This window comes from Manis pentadactyla, chromosome 16 (genome assembly GCF_030020395.1).
Source record: "Manis pentadactyla isolate mManPen7 chromosome 16, mManPen7.hap1, whole genome shotgun sequence".
In the NCBI taxonomy this organism is placed as follows: domain Eukaryota; kingdom Metazoa; phylum Chordata; class Mammalia; order Pholidota; family Manidae; genus Manis; species Manis pentadactyla.
Window position 1 is genome coordinate 42,468,916 of NC_080034.1, and position 11,725 is coordinate 42,480,640.

General features: G+C 42.8%; 1 protein-coding gene across 1 annotated transcript; it reads right to left on the reverse strand.

Moving 5' to 3' along the window:
• Window positions 1-5,405: 5,405 nt before the first annotated feature.
• Window positions 5,406-8,645, reverse strand: MUC21 (mucin 21, cell surface associated). The gene is made up of 3 exons (XM_036875636.2): window positions 8,353-8,645; window positions 6,160-6,647; window positions 5,406-5,813 (listed from the first exon to the last, which is right to left on the reverse strand). Exons 1-3 carry the CDS (start codon window positions 8,414-8,416, stop codon window positions 5,628-5,630), a joined length of 738 nt encoding a protein of 245 aa, XP_036731531.1. The 5' UTR covers window positions 8,417-8,645; the 3' UTR covers window positions 5,406-5,627.
• Window positions 8,646-11,725: the final 3,080 nt, after the last annotated feature.

The following is an 11,725-nucleotide window of genomic DNA, read 5'->3' on the forward strand; positions in this document are numbered from 1 at the left end:
AAGCAAAACTGAAGTAACAAAATAGCAGCAGACTTACAGACTCCAAGAAGGGACTAGTGGTTGCCAAAGGGGAGGGGTGGGAGAGGGGTCAGGGAGGGAGGGAGAAGAGGATTGAGGGGATTATGATTGGTACACATGGTGTGGGGAGGATCACGGGTAAGACAGTGTAGCACAGAGAAGACAAGTAGTGACTCTGTGGCATCTTACTACACTGATGAGCAGTGACTTCAATGGGATATGGGGGTGGGACTCGATAATAAGGGTGAATGTAATAACCACATTGTTTTTCTTGTAAAACCTTCATAAGAGTGTATATCAATGATATCTTTTTTAAAGGTATTATTGATATACACTCTTGTGAAGGTTTCACATGAAAAAACAGTGTGATTACTGCATTCACCCATATTATCGAGTCCCCACCCATACCTCAATGCAGTCACTGTCCATCAGTGCAGCAAGATGCCACAGATCCACTATTTGCCTTCTCTGTGCTACCCTGCTCACCCCATGATCCCCCACACCAGGTGTACTACACATAATACCCCTCAATCCCCTTCTCCCTCCCTCCCCACCCACCCTCCCACATCCATCCCCTTTGGCAACCACTAGTCCCTTCCTGGAGTCTGTGAGTCTGCTGCTATTTTGTTCCTTCAGTTTTGCTTCATTGTTATATTCCACAGATGAGGGAAATCATTTGACACTTGTCTTTCTCTGCCTGGCTTATTTCACTGAGGGTAATGTCCTCCAGCTCCATCCATGTTGTTGCAAATGGTAGGATTTGTTTCTTTCTTATGGCAGAATAGTATTTCATTGTGTATATGTACCACCTCCTTTTTATCCATTCATCTATTGATGGACCCTTAGGTTGCTTCCATATCTTGGCTGTTGTAAAAAGTGCTGCAATAAACATAGGGGTGCATATGTCTTTTTGAGTCTGAGAAGTTGTACTCTTTGGGTAAATTCCGAGGAGTGGTATTCCCGGGTCAAATGGTATTTCTATTTTTAAATTTTTGAGGAACCTCCATATTGCTTTCCACAATGGTTGAACTAGCTTACATTCCCACCAGCAGTGTAGGAGGGTTCCCCTTTCCCCACATCTTTGCCAGCATTTGTTGTTCTGAGTCTTTTCGATGCTGGCCATCCTTACTGGTGTGAGGTGATATCTCATTGTGGTTTTAATTTGCATTTTCCTGATGATTAGTGATATGGAGCATCTTTTCATGTGTCTGTTGGCCATCAATGATATCTTAATAAAAAATAAAATAATAATAATAATAAAATAAAATAAACAAAACAAAAGAAACAAGGTTTCCTGTGACATACAGGCCAGTGTGATCAATGCCTGTGATCCATCTTCCTGCAGGTGGCCCCCATGATGGTGGCAGCTATCCTTGGACTGAGAGGTGAAGGTCTCTCATGAGGTTGTGTAGACTTCATTAAGCATGTTAAAGCACAGTTTGTGTGGAAATATCCTTATGTACTTGAGCATTGGTCTCCCATTTTTCTGCTCATATACTCTCAAGAAGAATTTTGAAAAACTGTATTTTCTCATCTGTTTATGTTTAATGCTTAAATCATAAACATAATCAAATTAATAATAGTAAAGAAAGTAATTGTACTATATTGTAAATATAGGCATTGGAATAATAAAAGTTTTACTCCTCTTTAAAATGTTTCAAACAGACTGTAAACACTGTAGCATGTCAAGACTCACCATTATGTGTTAATAGCATATTAGCAAATTCTTCCTCAGTAGCCCAGGGTTTTACATAGCTCCTTCTGCTTTGTGAACATTTCACTTGCTCCACATTATTCTACTTTTTTTACATTGTTACTCTACATTATTCTATCGTTTTTGCCTGAAAGATTTTTACTGATCATCCTAGTGTCCTTATCTGCACCAAAACATTTATTTATAAGCTTTCAAAACATTTCCTCTGACTTGTGAGACTCTGTTTTTTATAGTCCCAAGTAACCTTTTTGTGAAAAGTTAAATGTAAATGTTTTTCCTATGCAATGTTTTTACATATTTTCATGAAAATACGAAACATTAACCTGCCCAATATAAAAGATAATAACATTTCTAGAGTGCTATGAAATGCAATACTATTCTAAGCATTTCACAGCAACCTTATGAGGTCGGTATTGTCATCACCCTCATTTTTATGGATGAGAAAATGGAGGCAAAGAGAATTAAGGAATGTGTACATGCTGAGCTTAAATTTCAAACTAGAAATTCTAGTTCCACAGTGTGTGCTCTTGTCTGACATGCTGTAAGGACTTTCTATGTTCCTTTCACCTTAAGAAATAACATAGATCAGCTGGAAGTAAGTGCAGAACTCCTAATGTCTTTCTCTTGAAATCATGTGAAATATACAACTGTGGCCTAGAACAGGAAACTGGCAAATGAGGCACTTTCTCCTTACAGAGAGTGCTGTAAAAGCCAGGGAAACATGCTTCAGGTAAGTTGCTATTTCCCAGCAAATTTTTGCAAATCTCTAATATTCTAAATTTGACAGATAGACAGGTAAGGTGGGCTGACTTGGCCAAGGTTTTGCCTAGAGTACATAAGGCACTGCCACCTTCATTATTTTTTACCAATTCTGTCATCTCTCTATTTTCATGAGATGTGCCCTCAGAAGGGATGCCTTCTTTGACAGGGGATGAAAAAGAAGCAATTGTTACACAGAAATTTTTCTTAACTTCTGCTACCTCATTCTATGATATATCCAAATAATTAATATCTTAATGTGTACCAAATTGACAGTTTGTTACACTCCATTGTCCCTAGCAGGAATTTATATGAGCAGGGGAAAACTGAAGCCCTACTCTATATGTATGAGATCTAAATGAGAAGAGAATTTTGAGTTATCCCTCTATTTGCACCCCAGGGTTTTCTGCACCCAAGGGAAATACCCTCAAAATATAGGAGCTAGAAAGAAAAAAGTGGTTGAGTATAAAACAGGACTTGGAAAAATATAACTAGCTTGATGCTCTGACCATGAAAGTATTCTCAGGCAGATCGGTTTTAAGCAAAATATATACATATAGAAGTTGAAGATCTGGAAAATGATTCCTGTAAAACACCCCCCACACCTGTATAACATTCTTTAGAAGTCTTCATGTACCTCCAAAAGTATAGGACAGAGTTCATTTGATGATCATTGTGCAGAACAGCAGGGCAAAACATGAGGTCTGGAAGGGGCAGTCCTTAACCCTGTCTACTTCCTGGACTTCTGCTTGGCTCAAACATGCTTGTGAGCTGGAGCTTTGTTGAGTTAAAACATGTGTAGTCCATGAAGGTATCTTCCATGATGAAAGTTGAGTAATAATGCTTCCAAATTCTGTATAAACAGTTGTCTTGCCGATGGGTTTCAGCCCCAGGAAAATTCACTATGGATTCAGTGATATCGAAAAATGACAATGGGACATTCTTTGGGTGAAAGTGTTTATACCCAAGTTTACTCCCATGGTGGCACGTCAGTCACTAGAATCCTGTCTACTCAGAGCAAGTCTGCATGCAGAAGCCTGTCTCTGCCTCTGGGCCTTTCTGTCCCCACAGCCGTCTCAGTCTCTGTCCTCGGCGCTGCCACCACTCCAGCAGCCTGCAGTCTTGCAGCTGTGCCACCGTGTCACGCAGAGCACTGGTGGAGCTCTTTACATAGTCAGTAGCAATGCATTGCCCACACGTCTGTAGTGAGCAAGCCGACCAGGGCCAGGTGAGAATCCTGGCCATAGGAACCTTCACTTTATCCACAACGGTCCAGTTGCTCTGAGTCCTGAGGTATTCACAGCATGACAGTGTGATTAATCACAGGCTAAATTGCTCACCAGGATTTTCTCCCCTTTCATCTTCCTCTATCTCAAAGCGCCCATTGCTTTGAGTCATTTGTTCTTTATCTTCAGAAATCAAAATTTTATTTACACGATATGTCTGGTAATAAATTTTGATAACTTCATTGACAGAGAATTTACATACCATACAATCCACTGCTTTAAATAGATAAGTCAGTGTTTTTAGTGTATTTACAGAGCTGTAGTTAGTGAACCCTTTCAATCTGCAGACTCAGATCTTCTTCTCTATTGTTCTTTGACTTCTGTCATCCACCTCTTCCTTTTCTCTCTGTTTTCAACCTTATTGCTTGCATGTTAGTCCTCCTGAATCTATGCTCCAGGGGTATTCTATTTTCTGGGTGAGTTTCATCCCCAAATCATTGTGTCTAATTGAGGTATTTTTGACACTTGCTCTTCCAGATTACTAATTTTACTTTCAACCATGGCCAGCCTTTCAACTGGTGTATTACAGTTTTAAACTTGAAAACGCATGTTTTTAAATTTTTAGTTACCTAAATGGGTTCCCTTGCCTGATCTCATTTATTTTCATGTTTCCCACATTATGTTTCCCACAGTCACACCATGGGATGGGCACCTCTCTAGGGGTGTTCAACTCAGCTTCTCCTTCTGGTTGCTGGATCTCTTTAAGTGAGATGATGATGATAATGATGAGTCTGCATGGGACTCAGCAGGGCCTCATTATTTAGAATCAATTGTTTGGTGTGCTGACATTTGAGAAACCCAATGAGTGTTGGAAAGCAGAGCAGTTTCCAGTGCTCTGAGTTGGGATGAACCCTCCAACACATGTTAGTTCTCTCCTGAGGACTCTATCCCAGGTGGCAGTCCTCTCCCTGCCCTTTGGGTTTGGAGCATTGTAACCTTCAAAGCAGCTCCCTTGTGTCCTCCAAGACCTGTAGGGTCAGGTAGCCTTTTCCCCTGGACCCATGAAAGGAATCTGCAGCCTTTCTGGGAGGAGAATTCATGAGATTCTTAGGCTTTACCCAGGTGTCTCTGCCATGAGCCTCTTGAAAGGTTAGGCCTTAGCCAGAAAGTCTTTTCCCTGGTAAAACAGGAAGCATCTTCTCTCGGCTGGAAGGGAACACTCAAAGAGAAAAGTGTCAACTAGCACCTTCATTCTGACAATTACCCAGGTCCGGAGCAAACATCAATGCCCTAGAAACTGTGAGTATGAGTGCACACGCCCTGCCCCCACTCCCCGGCACACCTACTTGCCGCTCTGCACCTGTCAGGCCCCAGGTTCTCTGTGTGCCGTGACATAATCCCTGTGTACCACAGGCCTAATCACGAGTCCCTGGAATCCTGCACCCTCCCTTCCTGTCTCTCTCAATTCCATTCTCCTGTTGGTCTGGGAGAGTCTCAGAAACACAGGGGTCCCACTTGGGGCCAGAGGGATCAGGAGAAGGAGAAAGATAGAACTGGGGTCTCTGGATGTCACTGTGGGGATTGTGAATGCCAAGTGGATTGCAGAAGGGGGCTCCCTCACAAAACCGGGAAACGCAACATGGCGCTGCTGACACCCACGTGTGTGCATGCTCTGGTTCTCTCAGTCATATATTTTGAATATGTTTATTCTTAACTAAATGGCCAATACAGTCTCCTCTTTCCAGTGTCTGGTAAAAGAGAGTTGGAGGCACTGTCTTCCCCGAGGCTGTCAGAGTCCCAGACAAAGCTGAGAGGGGACTCCTGGGGATGAATGAGAGGACACTCAGGTTTCTAGTCTCCCAGGTTGGCTTCTTTCACGAAGACTGTGGTACTCTGGTTTCAGCGGACGCTCAGGGCCCATTGTATGTTCTCATCTCCATGTCTACTGAGGATTCTGGTCTCCTCCGGAACGAGTTAGGGCTCCACCTTGGCCTATGGTTGACTCCATGGTTCCCTCCAGGGCCCAGGCCAAAGTTGGGGCCATGGGGGTGGTAGACAGTTGTGTCAAAGACGTTTCTCAGGGACAGGAAGTTTCTCTAGAAAAAGAAGGGTGAATCACTTCAGAATTGTACCCCCTTCTCACAAGCCGTAACCACGGATTCCTTCTGGAATCTTCTCCCCTTCAGACTATCTCCCTCACCTACTACTTCTTCCTCCAGCCTTTATTCCATCTTTTGGTCCCCTTTCCCCACAAGTCAATAGTTTCCCCTGCACATCGATAGGCTTCTCTGGCTCCAACTTGCTATTTCACTTTAGTATCTCTCTGCTGATCTTTCTTTCCTCCCTACCTACCCCCAGCTCGTGGCCTTATTATCCATGCCCCATTTCCCTATGTTCCTGCCGCTTCTTCCTCCAGACACTTCCCACATACTAGGCACTCACCACACAGAAGAAGAGCCCGGCAGAGAACCCCACGACCACTACAATCGAGACAAGAGTGATGAGGAAGATTTCCCATGGCTTCAGGGACCCACTGGGCTTCACTCCATTCACTGCAGTAGTAGCATTAGTGCTAATTCTATTGGAAGTTGTGTGTGTTCCAGTTGAAAAATGTATGACAGAGCCTTCTGTCATTGCACCTGAGCCAGCACTGGGGGACATGCTGGGTCCAGGGTCAGAGGCTGTGCTGGTCCCACTGGGGGACATGCTGGGTCCAGGGTCGGAGGCTGTGCTGGTCGCACTGGGGGACACACTGGGTCCAGGGTCAGAGGCTGTGTTGGTCCCACTAAGGGACATGCTGGGTCCAGGGTTGGAGGCTGTGTTGGTCCGACTGGGGCACATGCTGGGTCCAGGGTCACAGGCTGTGCTGGTCCCACTGAATATCATGCTGGATCCAGTGCTGGCAGATGTGTTATTACTGAAGGTTATACCTGATGGTAATCATAAATGATGACAAATATATATTGAGCATATATACTTCCTGCTCAATGTTTGGTTAAATTCATACATGGATAATTCTACTTAGTGCTCACTATAGCCGTATGAAATAGATACTACTACTATCCACTAAGATGAAGAAAATCAAGGCTTAGAAATGCTGATACTTGCCCAAGTTTATACAGCTAGTAGGTAATAGGACAGGAATTTGAATCCAGTCTATTAAATCTGCACATTTAGCTACCATGCTAAGTCACTCTTCCCACCCGCTCCCAACACCACAGTTATAAGACCTAGTTTCACTGATAGTAAGTTTACTCCATATTCTGCTATACAAGATTCAATACAAGCAAAAAGTATCAAAGGAATTGTAGAACCGGGGTAAAACTAGTATATATTGATTAATTCATTCTTAAAGGTAGTCTGTCTTCTTGGAAAATATTTCTCAGAGTGTTATTCAGAAAATGCCTACGTCAGAATTATCTGGGGAGCTTGTGGAGAATAGATTCCTAGGCAAATCACTCCAGACTAAACGAATCAGAGTTTGAGATGGGGCCTTGGTGTCTGCATCTTCAGCAAGGGGCTGGGTGATTCCACACACATTAAAGTTCCAGGTCTCCTGATCACTATGGCAGAGGCTGGGGAAGAAGCAGTTATGTGTAATTTAAATGTACAAGATCTCCCAGGATTAAGGACTGTAAATAAAAACCTACAGATAAAGGGAAGCTTTTCTGCCTTCCTGGAGGCTCAGCTGGAGTTAAGGTTGTGCCTATTTTTTGCCCCTCACTACCCTGAAGGACACAGATACTCAGCCTAAATAAAATTTATCTTATGTGTGGCTCATTTTACTGCAAACTGGAACAGGAGTCCCTATTACCTCAGCACACATGTGTGTGTATTTTCCTCAGGCTTATTTGAACTAACATAGGACTAGAGTTTCAATCTATTTTGGGAAGGCCCCTAAAAATCTGCAATGGGTTACAAATTGAGGTTAAGGTCAGAATCATAAGCAAACTAAATAAGAAACTGAGGTGACCAAGAACAGGGGTGACAAGTGAAAGAGGGAATATATTTGATCTGAGAAGTTTTGGAGAACAGAATAGATGAGTCAAAGTCATAGGAGGGCTAATTTTGATTCAAAATTATGAATTCTCTAAGAATTCATGCTATCCAGCTGTCTAATGGGAGATGGCCCAAGAGGTGTTTCAGAGAGTAAAGGGTGTGGAAACAGAGTGGGAGTCAGTTTTAACTCTTGAATCCTATTCTCCTTACTCTGAGGCTAACAAGAATCAGGTTTAGTGACAGAAGAGAAATGAAGTTTGTAGAATATAGAAGAGTGATATTTTTAAATAGCAGTCAACTTTTCTTGTTTTAATATTTAAACCTCCAGTCACATTACACAGGTTTTTGTCATCTTATGGATGCAAAAACTGAGATCCAAAGAAGTTAAACAACTCACCCAAAGTGCACGGGAAGAGATAGAGCCATGGTCCATCAGACAATCTGAGACCAGCCCTCAGCCTTAACCACTGTGATCAGCCTGCCTCCTGGGTGATACCTTATTAGACTGAAGTGACTGTTGGAAAATGATGATTCTCCCTCTATGGAGAGGAACCACAGCTAGTCCTAGTAGTGGTCACCATCTCTTGTAATCCCTTGAAAGTTCTCAGACCACCCACTTTTAAAGAAATAACTCACCAGTCTCTAAAAGTAGGAGATGCAATAGTAACCAGTACTTAAGGCGAATGTTTCCTTTCTGCATTTTGATCTGCCTCTTTGTGGCTGGAAAGCAAGATGCCTGGATCCCAGATGTGGCCAAGACCTAGAAGGCAAAGAACAGGATTCTTGAGAAAGGAGGGCTCAAGGTGAAGAGATACAGCTCCCAGGAGCTTGGGTCTCCTGAGTATGTGTTCTTGGGGTGGGAGGCCAGAAGCCTGGATTCTTTAAGCTTCTTCCGTGCAATGGTGTTGCCTCTTCCTTCGTTGTGGAAGAGCAGCAGGACTCTTTATAACTTCATATGGGCTGGGGAGGAGTTAGGAAGTTGATTTGTTCTTCGGTCAGCTGTGAGCAGGTAACGAAACCATACGGAGCCTGGGAAGGACTAGGGGTCAAGAGGAAGGTGAGAACGGAGAATGACATGTTCACGCTAGGCAGGGCACTGGGCTGGCTGGAGCAGGAAGTAAAATGGCATGAGAAGATCAAGGTTGTCAGAGTGGAAGGGACCCACCCTTTGGGGCAGAGATGGGGCTAGAAACTTGTTCACGCCCAAGACTGTTTCCCTGTCAGGAAGTCCTGGGTGCCTCCTTTAACACGGAGGGAGCCCGAATGGGCTGAGCTAAGGGACTGGGACCCCCACCCCTCTCAAGCATACAGAAATACGAGACTCAAAAAAGAGTAGTCACTAGGGACCTGAGTTCCTGGATTATAGGCAGAGAACAGATGGAGCATTGCTGGGTATGCGATAGGCACTCAGCAATGCACATTGAATGAACAGGGCAAGGGAGAGATCCAGACTTTAATAAAGCTTGGGGTCTCTGCAGCATGGGGGCTGAGGGCATTGGGAGAATGTTGAAAGTAAAGAGTAAGTCACCTGTCAGACTCCTAGAGGGTAAAGGAGTGGTACAGGGCCCCCTTCTGACCCCCAACCACAGGAACCCCCTCTTGTTTGCTTGAAGAGGAATCTATAGGACTGTTTTCACCCTGGGATCCTTCAGATGTTCCTTCTCATCCTTCAGATGCTTCATGAAGTGCCTCCCAAAAGAGTATCCCACAGGTACCACATTGGGGAACTTCAAGTCTGTCTGGGGGAGGGAGGTATATAGTCTGAGTCCTCTAGGAGCTTCCATTTGGGTCTGGGCACAGATGTAGCAGCAGAAAGGACACACAAGTCACCTAGATGAGCATGATTGAACAGACCCAAGTGAGCAGAGGGTTTTGGGAGATCATAGGGAAGGTAGGGCGAGGGGGTGGGATTGATGGGAGTTCCAATGCACAGTCCATATGATGAAGTCAGCTGTCTCCACTCCCCTGTCAAGGAGGAGAAGCTTTCGTGGAGGAAGCGACATCTCAGTCTATTTGTAGGTGAATGACTACCCCCAACATGTAAGACCTGTTAGAAAGAAGTTGGCAAGCAGGAGGTGGCTGGAGACATGAAGGGGCTTGGCATGAGTGAGTCTGAGAGGCAGGAAGTAATGGGCTGGGAAAGGCTTAGACATGGCTCTGTCTAACTACTGTGATGAGCAGGTCCTGAGGCTGAGATGCCATTGCTCAGTGACAGTTTGGTTCTTGGACTCCCAGCAATCCTATTCTACAACTGAAAAGCCAAGAGCACTCTAGCAGACCTTTTTTATTCTTCTAGAATAAAATATTCCTCTAGACTATTTGGAGGTGGAGGTCCTGAATTCAAGCCCAAATTCTACCTTTTGGAGGTTACCCTAAAATGTTTTATATGCATACTTATCAGAGTCTATATGTAATTAATAAGTTATTAAGTCTGTAACTTATCAAAGTCTATATGTAATTGATATTTTTACTGTCCTTCAAAATAATATAAGGACCTTGGAACACTTTAATTCTTATTACTCATCTTTAGACTCATATCCTAATGTTATTAAATATTTTAATTCTATCTAGTTTTTTAATCATGAAGGATTATTGTCTGCTTACATACCATAAGCCAGAATACAGTCATACAGCTACAAAAAGCTGCAATACAGACTGGGAAATGGAATCTTTAACTAGGTGGACTTGCATTTCCTTAGAGGAAGGGTGGGTTTATTTTTAGTTTACACTCTCCCTAAATGTTTCAGATTTACATGAGGATCTACTGCAAGAGTCCCCACTTGGGCTGGTCCTACTGAGGCTGTGCCATCTGACACTTCAGTCAAGGCACCCAGCTGCCTACAAAGCCAGAAATTTGAGTTTTCATTGGATTGTTTTGCAAAATAAATGATGGTGTATTTAAAGGCACTAGCAGGTGTTTGGCACATAATAAGCATGCCATGAAAAAGGACAAGGGAAAAAAAGGAAAGCATAAGTATACAGATGTCAAGTGTATTTTGAGATTTTATTTTGTAACATGTCCCAGTGATATTCTCCTTTCTTGTCACACAGCATTTGGAAGAGACAAAGAAATAGGGAGGGAGAATCTTCCCAAAGATGAAGGAGACCTGGAGGACAGCAAGTAGGGGTAGGATGGTTTTCTGTCTACCCAGTTTGTATGATTTGGAGCTACAAACATAGACAGACATTAACTAGACTTATTGCAGTGATAATTTCACAATTATATAAAGATTGAATTATCATGGTGAACACCTGAAACTAATTTAATGTTATATGTCAATTATACCTCAATTTTTTTTAAAAAAAAGAACAAAAATAGACATCAGATCAGTGAAGATCAGGACGCCAACAAGCTTGCAGAATTCTTACTGTGTACCTTTCACCAGTCAACTCCATGGTCAGGATTCAAGTCTGGTTATAATTAGAGAGTGACTGCTCACTACTTTTGGAATCTGCCCCTTCAACCAGACACAAAAACTATTTCCACAGCTGGGGTCCATGAAATGTCAACCGACATTATTTTTGCTAAGATAATCCTTAATGTGATACCGTCTTTCAATGAAGGAGATGTCTCTGGCATGAAAGACTTCTTTTCAAAATCCAGTAAGATTGTTGTCATGTCTTTTTATGAGGAAGTCTTAGAATGAATTCCACAGTGTTTTTCACTTTCTGTGATGTTTTTGTCCTCTTAGGTTGCTGGCTGAAACAAAGACTATGAAAGGATTGTCACTTTCCCCTGTTGAGAAAATATTTTATTGTTGTGAGTGTGTTTCTTATTTTTGCTTTCATTACAAAATGATCCAATATATTTGCCTCACTCTGAGTTAAAAAAAAAAAGAAGAATATCATGTCCACTCAGTGTCAAGTTTAGAGAGAGACATTTTTCTCAGTCCCAAATGCACATGATGGGCGATGAAGTTTTATTCTAGTTTAACCATACATTGAAGCTTTAACCCGTTTATGCCTCAGCTTTACTTAGGATCTCCTGCTAAACTCCACCCCTTGTATA

What these genes read in the sequence shown, in the direction of transcription:
- MUC21 (XM_036875636.2), bottom strand. Translation starts at nt 8,416, where the DNA reads ATGCAGAAAGGAAACATTCGCCTTAAGTACTGGTTACTATTGCATCTC. An exon ending in TCTCCTACTTTTAGAGACTG is followed by an intron (nt 6,648 to 8,352) that starts GTGAGTTATTTC and finishes GATTACCATCAG; the next exon opens with GTATAACCTTCAGTAATAAC. An exon ending in CCGGGCTCTTCTTCTGTGTG is followed by an intron (nt 5,814 to 6,159) that starts GTGAGTGCCTAG and finishes TTCTTTTTCTAG; the next exon opens with AGAAACTTCCTGTCCCTGAG.